General features: G+C 45.0%; 1 protein-coding gene across 3 annotated transcripts in view; it reads right to left on the bottom strand.

Moving 5' to 3' along the window:
• Positions 1 to 5,282: 5,282 nt before the first annotated feature.
• rgl3a (ral guanine nucleotide dissociation stimulator-like 3a) overlaps positions 5,283 to 17,500 on the bottom strand; it is a 26,109-nt gene continuing 13,891 nt past the window's right edge. For 2 of the 3 annotated variants that reach the window (XM_062996487.1, XM_062996489.1), the window contains 9 exons: positions 15,705 to 15,782; positions 13,627 to 13,713; positions 13,501 to 13,533; positions 13,278 to 13,399; positions 12,557 to 12,649; positions 11,488 to 11,611; positions 8,697 to 8,924; positions 6,802 to 6,916; positions 5,283 to 6,707 (listed from right to left, as the gene is read on the bottom strand). In XM_062996487.1, coding sequence (XP_062852557.1) covers positions 6,568 to 6,707; positions 6,802 to 6,916; positions 8,697 to 8,924; positions 11,488 to 11,611; positions 12,557 to 12,649; positions 13,278 to 13,399; positions 13,501 to 13,533; positions 13,627 to 13,713; positions 15,705 to 15,782 — 1,020 coding nt within the window. In that variant the 3' untranslated portion in view covers positions 5,283 to 6,567. Of the gene's footprint in view, positions 6,708 to 6,801; positions 6,917 to 7,911; positions 7,997 to 8,696; positions 8,925 to 11,487; positions 11,612 to 12,556; positions 12,650 to 13,277; positions 13,400 to 13,500; positions 13,534 to 13,626; positions 13,714 to 15,704; positions 15,783 to 17,500 lie in introns of those variants that run through there. The other variant, XM_062996488.1, reaches the window with a different exon arrangement.

Genomic DNA, 17,500 nt, shown 5'->3' with positions numbered 1-17,500 from the left:
ATTATCGTTACAGAATGATCGGTGGTCCGGACCATCGGCACCAAGCAGCTACACGTTCCTCAACTAAATCCTGCCGGCGCAGGAAAACGATGGACCATCAGACTGGTGATAACGGCGGCGGAGATCTAGAGCTGCTGGACGCGTTTACAAACGTAGGGAGTGAACCAGCCCGGCTGGTCAGAGCGAAGCTGAACGCAAACTGCCGGCGGAAGCGCGAGTTCATCTCGGACGAACAGAAAGACGCGTCGTACTGGGAGAAACGCCGCAAGAACAACGAAGCAGCCAAACGCTCGCGGGAGAAACGCCGACTCAACGACCTGGTCCTGGAGAAGCAGGTGACGGCCCTGAACGAGGAGAACGTTCGCCTGAAGATGGAGCTCCTCCAGCTGAAGCTCAGATTCGGCCTCATCAGCGCCGCGTCTTACGCCGAGAAAACGCAACTGATGAGCGGCGGCTCTGATAACACCAGCGCTAACGGCGTTCACACCGCGATGAACCCGGACTCCTCAGAGATGGAGCAGCTAGCTGAACGTCACGCGCTGATACACATGGATTCCTCCCGCGGGTCGCTGTCTGACCTGTCCGACGGATCCTCGATGGATAGTCTTGAACCGTCGATGTGCGATAGGTCAGAAGATACATCAGCTGTGAGTGTCATCAACGGCATCTTCAGCAGCCATCCTGGTCCAGCGAGGAGCCAGCGATTACAGGAGCATCAAGAGTCCGAAAATAATCGACCCGCCATCCAGAGGAGTGTGATTCTGTACCGCGGGAGCTCACAAACCTCCCAAACTCAACCGACCGACGATGTTAACCAGCCGTTTAACCCATCAGCTGTTATAGAAAGAGCGTTTGGTTTGGAGACTCTTTCTGAAGTTGCTCAGCAGCTGGCACAGAGATCTTTAGAACCGTCAGATCATGAAGACCAATCATCTACAAACGACGTCTATCAAGACCCTCCTAAAGTCCCAAACCAAAACCTCGTCCTCACCAGACCGGAAGAGGACGCATCAGTTCTAACCTACGAAGGCAACACGAGGATGGAGCCTGGGTTCCTCCAGGAGCGACCTTCTTCCAGCAAGGATACATCTTCTAGCTCGGACAAAGAAGCCTCCACAGATGACGAATCCCCATCTTCATCTTCATTTTCCTCAGAAACTGGGCAGATGTCTCAGAATAAAGAACCGGCGAGAACAGCAGCAGCTCTGCCGCACAAGCTGAGGCTGAAATACATGTCGGCGTCCGGCAGTTCTACCAGGGACGCAAACACGTGTACATCAGCGCTGCCTTCATACACCACACCTGCAGAAGATCACGGCTGTACAGAACCAGCCGCCGAGATGCTGGATGGATCTTCTGAAACTGTACAGAACGAGACGGAGTCAGAAGGAAACAGGAAACGCTGCTGAGAGGAACGGAGCGGTCGTTCTGGATCAGGACCTGAGAGTCCTTGGAGCATCCTGGGCATCTCGTCACCTTCTGTACCTGCTGTACTCTGATCATATGCAGGGTCCATAAACAACTAACACTATGGGACCCTGGTCAGGAGGGTAATCCATCACTTAGCTCATGTAACGTCATTTAGCCAACTAACACCCCTGATGGCACCAAGTTCACTCGACTGATCCCAAAATTCATAAAAAGTGCAGAACTCATTTCAGTTTGTAACTCTGTTTGTTTTGGAATTTCTGGGCTGATCGTGGGGCGCTCAGCACCGCCGAGATCTCAAGTTCTTGGACACCCACACAGGCATGAGTGGCTTTGTCTGAAAGGAGGGAAAAGGTTGAATGTATAACCGTAGCACATCAGCGCCCTCTGCTGTCTGGTTGAAGCGACTGCACTAGGCACTAGGCATGGAGAGTCTGGAGAGCTTAGCGTGTCTCTCTGTATGCAATGCAGATGAAAAGATGCATCTGATGGTGGTTTGCGTATCAGGTGGGCGTGTGACGGTCCTAGCTGTCCTGCCAGCGGTACCAGCAGCAGAGTGCAATGGGAAGGAGACAGGGACCCCGCCCGACTGTCTCACGCTGAAGGATTCAGATCAATAACAATAACTCTACACCCTAATACAAAAGGCGTGTGTACACCAGTGCACCCTGAGTGCAGGTCCCAGGCCCGGATAAACAGCAGGGTTGTTTTAGGAAGGACATTCAGTGTAAAACTGAGCCAAAAAATGGAATTTCAGAGCAGATGAAAACCACCAGCATTTATTTATTTACTCTAATAATTCAAACACTAATAAGAGAATCATTCCTGAATTCACGCACTAATGTCCTGAAGTTTTGTTGGTGCGGTTAATAAGGTCCTCATATCACAAAGAAATCGTATTTAAATCCATTTTCTTGAATTTTATCCTCCATTTTCACCCAAACTTCAGTTTCTGGGATGAAAGATTCAGAGCTTGAAAATAATTTCACTTCCTTTGTGCTGATCTCTCAGACGGGCGCCTGTACAGTACAGTGTTGTAGACGGGGTTCAGTAACACACTGCACTATCAGATCTATTCCAAATATATTATGGTCAGTGGGTGGCACTGTCGCCTCACAGTGGGTTTCCTCCTGGAGCTCCGGTTTCCTCCCACAGTCCAAAGACGTGCAGTCAGGATAACAGAAGATACTAGAAATGACCCCGAGTGTGAGTAAATGTTTTTCCTGTGATGGACTGGTGACCAGGGTGTTTCCTGCATTTCACCCAGTGAATCCGACCCACCGCGACCCTGACCAGGATAAAGCGCTGGTGAAACAGATAATGAATGAATGTTATAGTGAGTAAAACAGGGTTTAATGTTTTTTAAAGCACTACAGCTGAAAATCATCACGATCCTCTGCCTTGCTCAGGGGCCCAACAGTGGCAACCTGGCTGTGGTGGGGCTTGAACCAGTGACCTTTCGATTACTAGTCCTGTACCTTAACCTCTGGGCTACAACCGCCTACAATTAGAGTCAAATTTTTTTTTTTTTTTTTTAGATCACATAATGCAGCTTGAATCTAGAACTTATATATATATATTATTTTTCATGAAAGCCAGAGAAAATCAGACCTGCACTTCTTAAGTTCTGCTGCAGCATTAATGGATTATTTATAATTTAACTCTTAAACAGGACAGAAACATTCAGGAACTAAAATAATAATAAATTGTGCCGGTGTCTCTTCAATACTTTTGCTGTTTTATTGTGATTTGTGGCCGAATATTAAATGTAAAACTTTTTTTATAACTCGATAATCCTGCTGCTTTATATAAGAGAGTTTATTTTGGGTGTGAAAGGTGTGATGATTAAAGCAGCATTTTTTTGCACTTATTTAATAAAAGTAAAAGCTTACAGACCGAATCCTGCTGTGAAAGATTCTCACGTTTACCAGCTTTAACGTTAATGTAGCGTCAAATTCATCAGCATTAAAACTCTTGTAGCGTCGGTTCAGTGTACGGCAGAGTGTGAAGCTCACATTGATATTTATACAGTGTCTGTGAAAAAGTATTCACCCCCCCCCGTCTGACTGCCTCACTCCGAAGGATTCAGATCATTAAACAATAACTATACACACAAATACAGAAGGTGTGTGTACATCAGTGCACCCTGAGTGCAGGTCCCAGGCCCAGATAAACAGGAGGGTTGTTTAAACTGAACCAAATCAAATATGTGATCGAATGATCCAGTTGCCTAACAAGAGTAGCTGAAAGGAATCATCATCAATAAACAATAATACGTGTGTGTGTGTGTGTGTGTGTGAACCTACAGCTTGATTAAAAATAAAAACAGAAGGATGGGGTGAATACTTTTATACCACAGTCTCGATCACCTGTGGGTTATAAAACTGTTTCTGTTTCTGTATTTAAACATTCAGATTCATAAATACAAAAATGCTGCATAATAATAAACCAGAATCTCACCAGCATCTCTGTACTGATCACAAAACCTTCTTATTCACTTTTATTATCAATTTTATTATTATTACCTATTTTATTATTATTATTATTGTAATGTTTTATTTGTGTTAATATAAATGGCTTATGAAATTTTTCATGGCTGTGTAGTTGTACCTCATGTTGCACTGACGTGTTTAACACTGAGAAAATAAAAACCGTTGGATTTATGATTTATATTATTATCTATTATTATTATTGTTGTTTATTATCACAATTATGTATTATTATTATGCATTATTAGTATTATTCCATTGTTATATTATTATTGTACTATTGTTATCTATTATAATTATTATTATTTATATGATCATTATTATTATATTATATTATTATTATTATTTATATTATCATTATTACTTATATTATTATTATATTATTATTATTTATATTATCATTATTGTTATTATATATTATTATTATTATTATCATTATTATTAATATTATTATTATTTATATTATCATTATTATTATCATTATTATTTATATTATCATTATTGTTATTATTTATTATTGTTATTATTATTATCATTATTATTAATATTATCATTATTATTATTATTATTTATATTATCATTCTCATTATTATTTATATTATCATTATTATTATTATTTATTGTTAATATAGTGTTGTAGGTAGTACAGCAGTACAGATTTTTAGGATTCTCTCATTGTGGATGGTATTTGGAGTGCAGCTGTGGGAATTTACTACAGAACTCGCTGGTTTATTTGGCTGTAGAATGAAATGAGTATAAAGATTTAGACCCTGATCTGCTCTGCTGATGGTGACGAGCACAGAGCTCTCATCACGTCCACACTGGATTCCAGGAGCAGTCGTTTCCTGCACACTCACTCTAGGTGCTTTAGATGGTGGACAGGAGATGCATGGGTACCAAATCCACAGTAGATCTTCTGTTGGTCCTGATCAGAGTCTAAACCTCCCAATAACAATCATTTGGACCCAAACCCACCGCCGGTGCCAAATACCACATTTCTGAGCCCACTGAAAAGGTGAAACATTCAAACTTACAAACAGAACCAAGTCATAGAATAGGAACAAATACACCTGCTGGCATGTTCGGCTTTATAATAAAACCTGAACAAAAAAATCTGACGACCAGATTATAAAAAATGACTTTTGTTTTAAGTAACTGATTTTATTTAATCGGTGATCTGTTTCACCAGGGTTCCAATAATTATGGAGCTGAGAAACGACCCCTTTTAACCCCAAATTTTAAAAGGTGCAGGTAATTATTAACACCTCTGAACGGCTCTGAACCTGCACACCTGAGACCTGCCCTTTAACAGAAATAAAAACTAAACACCTACGTTTAATAATAAAGAATGAAATATTGGACCAATTCATTTAATCTGTTTAATAAAAACAATAAACTGTATCTGTATTAAAACATAATGATACACACACTCCCCCACATCAAACGTCAGAATGAAGAAAGAAAATCAGCCGCCAATCAGAAACCAGGATTTTTAATTCCACTATAAAAAGAAATTAAGCAAATCATGCTGATGACGTTTTAAAGGAAAATTTTATTCATATTAGTTTTAAATGCCGTTAGAGAGTCTGTGTTTCTACACAGAATAAAATAAATAAAAGCTTTATTAAAGTAAATAAATCACTGCATTATGCAATATTATTATTATACAACAGTTACTCTAATAAATATCTGTACTATTTACATCTACACTAGTGTACACGGCCGAACAGGCTGTACAGATCACATACAGAAGCTTTAAATCCTTCAGCAGGAGCGGCGCGGCTACAGAGCGGAGCTTTAAAGCTGCAGTACGTAACTTTATACCAGCTCAGTGATAAACACGGTCAGAAATACAGAGACACTCACAACGTCACTACTGGAATCACACTGGAGTTCCAGTTCCCCACAGGAACCTTCAGCACACAGGCCACGCCCACCACAATCACATTTCTCAACTGTGATGGGAATATAAGTGATGGTACACGTCTCAGAGGAAGCAGGTGTCGACCCCTAACAGGGCGGAGTTCATTCATTTGTCTTTGGTATCAATTTGCTCCTGGTCAGGGTCGTGGAGAGTCCGGTGGTACCCAGAAACACTCCCAGTGTATCACAGGGTGACGGTCGCACCTTCGATCGATTTAAAGCGACCGATCTAATCTCAGACACTGATTGGATGCCACTTCACCAGCTGTGCCATCATGCCAACACAGAGCAGGAACAGCTCTGTCTGAGATGAATTGGGTTTGATTTAAAGGCAAAGCTTTTGGAACACAACTGCTGACCGTGGAGAGCGAGTCGTCGCATTTGGAGCTGATCTTTCACAATCATGGTCTGACCTTATGAGCTTAACCTGCTTCTTAAACTGCTCAGGATCACATACTGCAGCTTTAATGTTCAACGTGGGACCGAATTGGGTATAAAATCGTCTCGTTTGGGCACGTGCCCGCTGCGCCACCCTGATGACATCACTAACATCACTAACGACCAATAAAACTTGGCGCGTTTGTAGATCTGTACACGCCCATCAGCTGTAAGAGCTCTTTAGGGAGAGGGGAGGGAGGCTGAGTTTCAGTACACCGAGTCTAATTCATGGTCTGGGACGGAGCCCTGCATGCTGATACATGCAGATCCAGGCCAGCAGGTGGTGCCGTTACTTGGTGTGACCGCCCCTGTGCAGACTGGCGGGGCTGGGGCACGGGGCGTGGCTCCTCCAGCGCCGGCGTAGCACAAACTCGTTGTTGGCGGGACACATGGCGTAGAAAACGTTGGATTTATCGGGCAGCGCCAGTTCTGATGGGCACAGAGAGCATCGATTACATCAGTTATCAGACTGGGTGGGTGATGAGTTCTAGTCCTGTACTGGTCCTGTACTGGGCTGGTTTACCTTTATCACTGGGGAGGATCTGGACCAGATTGAAGTCGTTGCAGCTCGTGTTCTCCATGTTGTGTTTATCCAGAGCTCTCTGTATCACCTGACTGGTTTTATCCTGACTGGTAATCTACACACACACACACACACACACACACACACACACACACACACACACACACACACACACACACTTCAGCTACATGCACATCAGCGACAGCGGAAAAGTAAAAGTGGTGTCGAGATTTACACACGCATTTCCCATCATCCTACACTCCCGAGAAGAGGGCGTGTCTAAATCCTTAGCTCCCTTAAAATGCTCCTACTGAGGCGCCCTAATTCTGAGCGATGATCTGACCGGATGACGAGGGAGCGCCCGACGCCTCCTCAGCGCTGAAGATCCATCCCAGCATTCAGTGCGGCACAAAAAACTACAAACATGGAGCAACCAACAGAGTTCTTTTCACATGTGAATAAACTCTCATCGATGTTTAATCTGTGTAAAGGTGCACGAGTGTCGTTTATTTGTATATTCGGGCTTGGGGATGAATTAGGACAGACTGAGGTCAGCCTTGACTTCATGAATGCACGTTTACGTACACAGATATGCACAAACTCCCAAAGTCACACTCCAGCATCTTGTAGATCTTGTAGAAGGTCTTTCCAGTGCAGAAATGTCCACATTAACGTTTATAGATTTGAATGAATGTCCAACAAGCTCATGATCAGGTGTCCACATACTTCTGACCATATAATGTCCGTATGAGTAATGAATTATATAATTAAAGCTTATAAAGTTCACAGCTCGTCTAGATCAGGGTTTTACCACGACCCAGTCAACACAAACATTAAAGCAAAAATAAACTTCATTAATAAAAATGGTGGCAACCTAGTCTCACCAACATGTAACATAAAGCCTCCACAAGGGGGCGCTCATGTACAAGTTTATTTCATGTTTGTGCCTGTTAATATTTGTTGTACCTTGTAACTTGACGTCCCCTAAACCCCTTAAAAAATCAACAATGAATGAACAGTCGCTTTGTTCGGCGCCCGGCTTGATCACTAAACCCTCACCAGCGTGTGAATCTGATCTGAATCCGCATCAGTGTGGAATAAGCGTCAGATCCAGGGTTACAGCTCCACGTGTATCTGTGTTTATCTGGATTCTCCTCCCTGTTTCACTTTTAAACTTGTGTTACAGCTCCAGCTTCTGAGAAATGGTGAGAATCAGAATCAGAGTCTAAAACGCTTCTGGTTGAAAATAAAGCTTAACGTGGTTTAATGTAGTAAAAGAAGGAGACAGGAGCACTAAACTTCTCTTCATTATTACTGCTCATAAGTTCCTCCACTAATCACATTCCCCACTCGCTGTTTTACTACAGTAAGTCACGCTAAGTTCTTATGTGAATGCGCCGGTGCTGAAGGGAATACGGTATTCCAACATCGAGCATCTCCACCATTATGAAGCATCAGGAAACAATAAAGAAGTAAAACTAAAGTGCAGCTTTTATTGTATTGTTATTGATGTGTAACTGTTAGTAATTGTATTTCAGTGTGTTTATATTATATTTGTGTTATTTTCAGTGTTTAAGTGTCAAAAACAACCTCATTATTTTACATGAGACTAAAATATCTGCAGCTCCACGGGACCATGGACGCATTAACAGGTTCCCCAAACATCCTTATGGGAAAAAATACCTCGAAACTCAACGTCTTTAAAACTCAACACCACTCCCAGAACCCACTGAGCTCCAGTTTTAAGGTACCGCTTTAATATAGTAATAGTATTTTTCTCTGCGAGCATTTTTTGGCTCCAGGGTTTGAAAAACTGTTAATAAACGTCTAATATCAGCAGATAAATAAAGACTTTAAAGGATGTGCAGAAGCTCGACTGAGGTGTAAGAACATACCAGGATGCTCTTGTAGAGGTTCCCACTGTCCAGCTCCATACTGACCCTGATGATGCAGCTATCAGCGCTCAGCTTACAGCTGGCGGGTGATGGAGAGGACGAGGACGAGGATGAGGATGAAGGAGACGATCCGTCGGAGCTCAGACCCGAGAGATCAGACTGAGAGGAGCTGTGTGAGACGGGACTCGAGCCAGACGAGTCTGGTGAGGTGATCACGCCCGATCCAGACTGTAACACACACACACACACACACACACACACACACACACGAAGAGCTGACACACCTAGAGCTAATCTCAATGAGAATCCACCGCTGGCTGGTGTAAAGAACACACGTGTCTGAGGGGCTGGGTGCTAGTCTGTGCCTCTCTTTGGTCAGTGTGTAGGTGGTGCATGTGGCAGAGCTACAGTATTTCCTCCCAATTTAGTCATTTCCAATTCCTGATTGTAACTCCGGTGCCGCTTGCACTACCTCACACCATCATACAGTCATACAGTGTTGGGCTCCAACACAGAGACACTTTTTGGAGGCCAGGTCAACACCTCAGGTGTCCCCAGGTAAGCGACGCCCACACACCCGGCCATCCACGTGATGTAAAAGAAAACCTGATCCATCAGACCAGGTCACCTTCTTCCATCGCTCCGTTGTCCAGTTCCGACGCTCACGTGCCCATTGTTGGAGCTTTCGGGGGTGGACAGGGGTCAGCATGGGCACCCTGACTGGTCTGCGGCTCCATACACAACACACTGTGCTGCTCTGTGTATTCTGACTCCTTTCTATCAGAACCAGCATGAACTTCTTCAGCAGTTTGAGCTGCAGGAGCTCGTCTGTTGGATCCGACCACACGGGCATCAATGAGCCTCGGCCACCCATGACCCTGTCGCCGGTTTACCACCGTTCCTTCCTTGTAGCACTTTATATATATATATATATATATATATTTGGCATCTACAGGGTATGTTCTACCCTATAGACACCATACAACTAAATTCCAGGATCCTCTGAGTGATTATATCTCTGTATCGGAGGTGATTCCTCCTCCCCTGTGCATTATTACATCACGGCTTCGTGCACACAGAACAGAAATCTGATAACTGCTCTTTGTCGTGTGGACAGAATCAACACGCAGTCCTGCACGCAAAGGTGAAACTCAAACCGGGGGCAGAACCACCGGCCCGACCTTCAGCTCAACTGTGTACAAGTGTTTACACAACACAACCAGACATGAGATTTATGCTCCGAACCTTTTAACATTTCTGATTCCTTCACGATGGCACCACAGACCACGGTCCTGGATTTTCCACATGATCTGTGTACCGGGAGGCGGGGCGCATACTGACGCCCACCGCGGCGCTTAAGGGTTCCAACGTCATCGCTAAGCAACGAGCTCATTCACCTACAGTTCTGTCTGTAATTTTAACGCTCTGGTCATGGGTGTCTCATCACTGAGCTCTGACTCCAGAAAAACTTCAGAATCTGCATCAGGGACAGTGGGAGGCTAGTGGGTAGAGCTTTGGGCTATCAACCGGAAGGTTAGCGGTTCAAATCCAGGCTCTGCTATGCAGCCACTGTTGGGTCCTTGAGCGAGGCCCTTAACCCGGTCTGCTCCAGGGGTGGCGTACGATGGCTGACCCTGCGCTCTGACCCCAACTTCCAAACAAGCTGGGATATGCGAAGAAAGAATTTATTTGTACTGAACACCTGTATATGTATATATGATAAATAAAGTCTATCTTCTATTCTATTCTTCTATCAAGGTTTTAAGCGACCGAGGCAACACAAGCAATGGATCTTACTCTCACTGTGGTTCACAAGATGTAGCATAAAGCCTCCACAAGGGGGCGTTCACATACTAGTTTATTTAATTATTATTTTTCACTGCGGCCCATTTTTTTACACCTAAGGGTCCTAAATAATGGGTTTGATTAAAGTAGTTCAGAGCTTTGTAAAACTAAGGGAATCAGTTTCTCTTCTGTGTGTGTGTGTGTGTGTGTGTGTGTGTGTGTGTGTGTGTGTGTGTGTGCGTCACCTCCACCTACGTCCTATAAAAAACGCTTTTAAATGCTCAGCGGCAAGCAGTGAAAAAGGAGCGGCTAAGCAGTGAATCTGTGCAGCTCCTCAAACAATGCAAGCAACAGTTTCTTCAACCTACAACCTGTCCTTCTGTCCGTCCGTCCGTCCCTCCCTGGACAGAGGTAGCTTAGTGGTTAAGGTACCGGACTAGTAATCAGAAGGTTGCTTGTTCAAGCCACAGCAACGCCAAGTTTGACGCCCACTTGCTCAGACTGTATTCAGCCATAACGGAACTTGATTTAGGATACAGAACCTGACCTGCAGTACTGTGACAATACACAGTCTGAGCAATTGAGGGTTAGGGCCTTGCTCAAGGGCCCAAAAGTTGACCCTTCCTCCCTCAGGCGTGGCCGAGTGTGCCTGTTAGTTGGGCGGTCCACGTCCTCTTTGAATCTCCACAGCGCATTCCTTACACTTCTGTCCAATCGCAGCACTACTTCCCCACCCAGACAAGAGAGAGGCTTAACTCCTGACCAGTCAGTGATTGAACTCATGTCTCCGAACAAACACTTTCCTTTTGCAAAGATTTGGACATTTTTCTTCGAGAGCACAAGCAGAGGTGTGAATTTTAATAGAAGCTGAAGGAAATATATAGACGTAACAAAAGCTAACGTTTCTTAACTTGTGCTTATTTATTGTACACAGTGAAAACACTGGAGGCTGGAGCTGTAAGAGCCCTACTGGCATGTTCAGACTGTTTTGGGTAGAACTGGTCACCTGTGATTTTGGCCTGATGGGAGAGGAAAGTTCCTCCAGTTCGGAGCTGCTGGATCCTGAGGAGGAAACACTGATCTGATCTGAGGAGGTTTTCTTCCCGGAGCTCTCGGTGCTGCTCAACAACCTACACACACACACACACACACACACACACACACACACACACACACACACACACACACACACACACACACACACACACACACGTGTCATCAGGGATGCTGCACTTTTGTCTCACTGCATCCTACTCAGAAGAAGTAGTGGAATGCCATGGAGTTAAATCATGTGTCACACGAATTACACAGCGTTTGAAGACCCCACCCACATAGTCCGGTCATCCCGCCCTAGCAGAACCGTGTCCGCTGCAGGCACTTGCCAGTTATGCCCACTAGATGACGCCCAGCCGACCGGCGGTCTTGGTTTTGCTTTAATTTGGCCGGATTCCCCTCTGTACTCGCACCCCAAACAGAGTATAACCCCACGTAAACCCAAAACCCAGAGTCCAGAACATGTACCATCTAGTGCACCCCTGTCCTTAAGTCTCCCAGTTTAACCAGTTCCAGTTCCAGTTGCAATTCCTCCACATCATGCATGACAGCCACACTGGTTGAGGAAAGTTGCAGGCTGGCACAGGCAGAGATACACTCACTGTATTCCTTCACCAATCCTACTGATACCTCAACCTGCCAGTAGGAGGCGCTGTTGCTGCAGCAAAGAGGAGACTCACCACCTGACCCCACCTCCCTAAGACACACCCGATTGTGTCTGTAATGGGCGTACGAGCGAGGCAGCGGACTAACGAACTGAGGGCCTAAGGGTTTTTAATCCTTTATCCAAAGGGTTAAGGGCCTTGCTTAAGGGCCCAACAGCAGCAACCTGGCAGTGGTGGGGCTTGAACCAGCGCCCTTCTGATTACCAGTCCAGTTCCCTAAGATGCACATTATAAAATATACTGTATATAATTTAATACATAATGAAATGAACGTAGCAGGGATGAATCCAAAGTGGATGAGTATGAGTGTCTCCGAGTTGGTGTGTGTGTGTGTGTGTGTGTGTGTGTGTCACTTACGAGCCCAGTTTTTTGGTGATGAGGCGTTGGCTCCAGCCCGGTGACCCAGGACAGGTATCGATCGGGGGCTCCAGCTCTCTGGATAAATCATGACTGAACACACGGATAATAAATAATCACCAATAATAAACACACCTACCGACACCAACACTGTAACCATGGCAACAGTGATCAGAGTGTAATTTATGCACATTTATAACACTTCAGAACCGGGTACCGTCGTCATAGTGTGACGAGACCAGGGTACAGTGCTGGTCGTATTTAATAAGAGAGAGAACTACAGTTCCCATAATGCATTGCATTTTATTTGTCTGTGGTATTGTATACGCGCTTGAGGTCAAGGATTCCGCAGGGTTCGGATCCCCAGGGGTGCTATCGACCAGTCGGGCACCTACATACCCAAACGATCGGCTATGTCTGGGGGAGGGTGACCCGCTGACTGTAATCTGGCTGCAACCATTACAAAGTACATGGAACAGTGGTCGAAAAAACCCTAAACCCTCACTGGTCAGATGTACAGTAATTCAAGAAGCAGCAACAACCAGATACTGCTACATTAGAAGCTGACCACTGACCACAGTCAAGCAGGTTTCACATCACGATGCGCTTAGATGCTGCACAGGTGCTTCTTTGGTCATGTGATTAACGTTCGACGGTGGAACGCCCCCCATGACACAGTGCTACCACCACCACATTTTACAGTGGGACCGTGTGTACTGACCTCTGCTGGTCTGAGAGAGCGGTGCAGCCGCAGAGCAGGGCGGAGACGCAGGGGCGGGGCGGTACGGAGTAGAGCGAGCACGACGCCTGCAGCTGCCGAATCTGAGCCAGAACCTCGAACTCCTGGTGCGGAGGAACACACACGGGGGTTAATCACACACACCGACACACGTCAGCTTCACCACTGAGGGTTCGAGTCCGGCTCTGAACGGGTGTGCACTTACTCTCCTGCGCTTCTCAAAGTTAATCAGTCCTCCCTGCGACACACACACACACACACACACACACACCATTAACATCAGCGTATTATCATCATTAGTGCTGTACAGAGAACTCAGGTGTGTCAGAACCTCTAGAGTGTCGGGTAACGCCGTGTCCAACATAGTCAGGACGGTCAGGTACGTCCCCAGGTACGGTACTTCCGCCCCGCTGCAGCTCTGCACACACACACACACACACACACACTTCCTGTTTTAGACACTGATAAATTCCATACATATCCAAAAAGTGTGATTTAATTAACAACCAAAACACACACACACACACTTCCCCTTAAAGTTCCCTAGAGATAAAAGAGGAACAGCAGTGCTGAGTCTGTCCGAAACTCTCTCTCTACACACACCCGCATTTCCCATCATCCTACACTCCCGAGAAGAGGGCGTGTCTAAATCCTTACATCCCTTAAAATGCTCCTACTGAGGCGCCTTAATTCCGAGCGATGATCTGACCGAATGACGAGGGAGCGTCCGACGCCTCCTCGGCGCCGAAGATCAATCCCAGCATTCAGTGCGGCACAAAAAACTACAAACATGGAGGACGAATCAATGCGGAGCAACCAACGGAGTTCTTTTCACATGTGAATAAACTCTCACTGATGTGTAATCTGTATAAAGGTGTGATTATACAAGAGTGGGTTTATTAGTAAATTGGAGAGTTGAAGCGTTTTCGGTACGCGGAGGGAGACGGCGGATTGAACAGCCTGAGGCTAACTGTGTTAGCTTAGTGAGCTAAAGCTGTGGTGATGTAATGAGTGTATTACACCCCATAAGAACCTGAACATATTTAAACACGTGATCATTTGAGCTTCACGTGAACAGTACTGAGAGACGGAACTTATAGAACTAAACTAATAAAACTGAAATCATTACTTTTAAACATGAGCTGTAAAATGTAATGAACAAGAATGGAAATTTATTGTGAGGAAAAAGTTAGGACACGCCCACATTTATCACTACTTAAAATGTGTAAAATCAGAATCCGGTGCACCACATCAGCTGTGATGATCAGAGCATCGTTAGAGGACACTGGAGCTTTATTTAAACCTCAGACGTTAGTTTGGTTTGCTCTTGATTGTTAAAGTGAGTGTTTTCACCATGGTGAGATCTCTTCAAAAATCATTTACAAGTGGAGAACATGTAAAACAACTGCTAACATGGTCGGGTCAGGCCGTCCTAACAAGTTCAGCCCAGGAGCAGAGCGCAAGATGTGTAAAGAAGTCTCCAATAATCCTACAATGTCATCACGGGACCTACAGGAGCTCCTGCCACAGTCGAGGTTCATGCATCTACCATCAGAAAGAGACGCACACGTTTGATTTGAATGGGAGGTGATTAAGGAGGAGACTAAACACATCAGGAGACTAAAGTTTACCAGAGAAACACCGAGACAAAGACCAGGACTTCTGGAACAATGTGCTCTGGACAGATGAATCCAAAGCTGAATTATTCGGGCACAGTAACAGAAGAGCATTTGAGCAGAAGAACCTCATACCAACTGTGCAGCATGGAGGTGGAAACGTCATGGGCCTGGCCAGCTCTCCATTATAGAATCCACCATGAATTCTTCACTGTTTCGGAGGGTGCTTGAGGAAAATGTAAGACCATCTGTCCAAAAACTGAAGCTGAAGCGGAGGTGGAGCATGCAGCATGACGACGACCCAAAACATCCCAGTAAATCCACCAAGGAACGAATTAAAAGAAAGAACCGGAGAGTTCCAAATTCAAAGCCCGGATCCTAATCCTATCGAGATGCTGTGGGGTGATTTGAAACGGGCCGTGCATGCAAGAAACCCCTCAAACCTCACACAGCTGAAGGAATTCTGCATGGAGGAGAGGGAAGAACTTTCTCCCAGAGGTTAGATGGTTAGAGGAAACGTCTCATTCAGGTTTAAACACAACTCAGTTTGATTAGTTTAGTTCTATAAGCTCCGTCTCTCAGTACTGTTCACGTGAAGCTCAAATGTTCACGTGTTTAAATATGTTTAAAAAGACACAAGTTCTCATGGGGTGTCCTAACTTTTTCACATGACTGTATGTGAATATTTTGGTGTGTGTGTGTGTGTGTGTGTGTTCCTCTACCCGCTAGGCTATAATACTCCTAAAGCTGGACCACATCATCACTGAGATTAAAGCCGATTGATGAACCTCACCGTGCTTTTGGGAGTGGGGCTGTTTTTGGGGGATTTGACGGCAGTAGACTGCTCCTCCTCGCTCTGCTGGTTCCCGTCCTGAAACACAGAATCAGGAGTTACGTCTATATACAGCGCTGTGAAAAAGTATTCACCCCCGTTCTGATTCCATCTGTTTTTGCATGTTTGTCTGACTGACAGATCTTATATCATTTTTTTCCTCTCCACCGATGCCGATCCCCGCTCCGACACATGGGCAGCAGCCGTATGCATCTCGTCACCTACACTTTGACGAGTGCAGTGCGGATCAGCGCTGTGTACGGAGAGACGCACCCTGATCAGCGCTCTCTCTCCTCGTCTCTGTGCAGGCGCCATCAATCAGCCAGCAGGGGTCGTAATTGCACCAGTCATGAGAGAAACCTATCTGGCTTTTTTTTACATCCCACCCCTATCTAAACAACAGGCCAATCAGAGCTGAGATTTGATAAGATGTATTCGAGATCCTAGGTCTGGTACCAGTGTGTGTTTTTACCGCTGCGCCACCCGAGCGGCTTATATCGTTAAACACAACGTGATCTTACACACACAGAACTCCAGTAAAAACGGTGTGTGTGTGGTGTAACGATCCATCACGATCATCTGAATTGTTATACTTGACCCAGGCATACACAAAAAGTTTACACACCCCTGGTTAAATTCCACGTTCTTATTTATTTTATTGAAATTAATTGAAATATGAACTTAAACATGGTGTTTTTTGGAGCTCAGCCCGTTTGGAGTCTCTACAGACTACTGCAACAGCGACTCCTACTGTCTGGTCAAGGTACTCACTTGTGATAGTCTGTGATCCTCCACGGCCAGCATGGACGTGCAGTTTGTTGCTTGTTGGTTGTTGGTGTCCAAACATGCGATGTGGACAGATATGAGGAGTATCAAAGACTTGGCATACATGGCAGGCCAGTCTAGCACCTGCACTCTCTTAATATGACTCAGTGCTGTTATAACACGTGCAGAATGAGGCCTGGCTTGTTCTGACTGAACAGAAAGCGACGTCTCTAAACATGACCCCCATTATTTCCCTGCAGATCTTTTAAATATCATAACAAGCGTGCTGCCTTAATTCCATAATCATGTACTCATGTATTCTGTGCGTCTACAGCTGGCCACGCCCAACATGGTCCGATATACTTCTCTATAGTGATAGTGGTAGAAATATATCATCTTTTATTACCACTTAATAGCATCTATAAAAGCTCATAAGCTGATACAGAGATGTACTGAGAACTGATGGGGTTGGTTTCGTCGCAGCGCACCTGACCCCATGCTAAGACGCTGATTATATAACAGCTGTTAGCGTGTGTACGTTAGCTATCTGGTACTCGTTCTCAAACACATACTGATAAAAGACTAGACGCAGAAATGCTGGTTCACTTTGTCCACACCGGCAAAACCAGAGTGCAGTTTGTTTGAAGGAGATAAAGACTAGAGATCAGCCGGCTCCACACGTGTCCATAAACTAGAGACGGTCATCACGCAAACTCGTTCGTTTTTACATCACGCACTGCTTAGCTTGCCACTGTGCCTCCCAGTTTGCTGTTTGCTGACTTTTTCAAAGCTCCTCCAATGAGTCGAACTGTTTGATACGAGGTAAAAGCGACTCGGGCCGTACGAACAACGCTTACCGTGACTTATTGTAGTAAAACAGTGAGTGAGGAATGTGATTAGTGGAGGAACTTATGAGCAGTAATAATGAAGAGAAGTTTAGTGCTCCTGTCTCCTTCTTTTACTACATTAAACCACGTTAAGCTTTATTTTCA

The sequence above is a fragment of the Trichomycterus rosablanca genome, chromosome 6 (genome assembly GCF_030014385.1).
Source record: "Trichomycterus rosablanca isolate fTriRos1 chromosome 6, fTriRos1.hap1, whole genome shotgun sequence".
NCBI lineage: Eukaryota > Metazoa > Chordata > Actinopteri > Siluriformes > Trichomycteridae > Trichomycterus > Trichomycterus rosablanca.
This window is presented reverse-complemented; position numbering and strand designations above follow the sequence as displayed.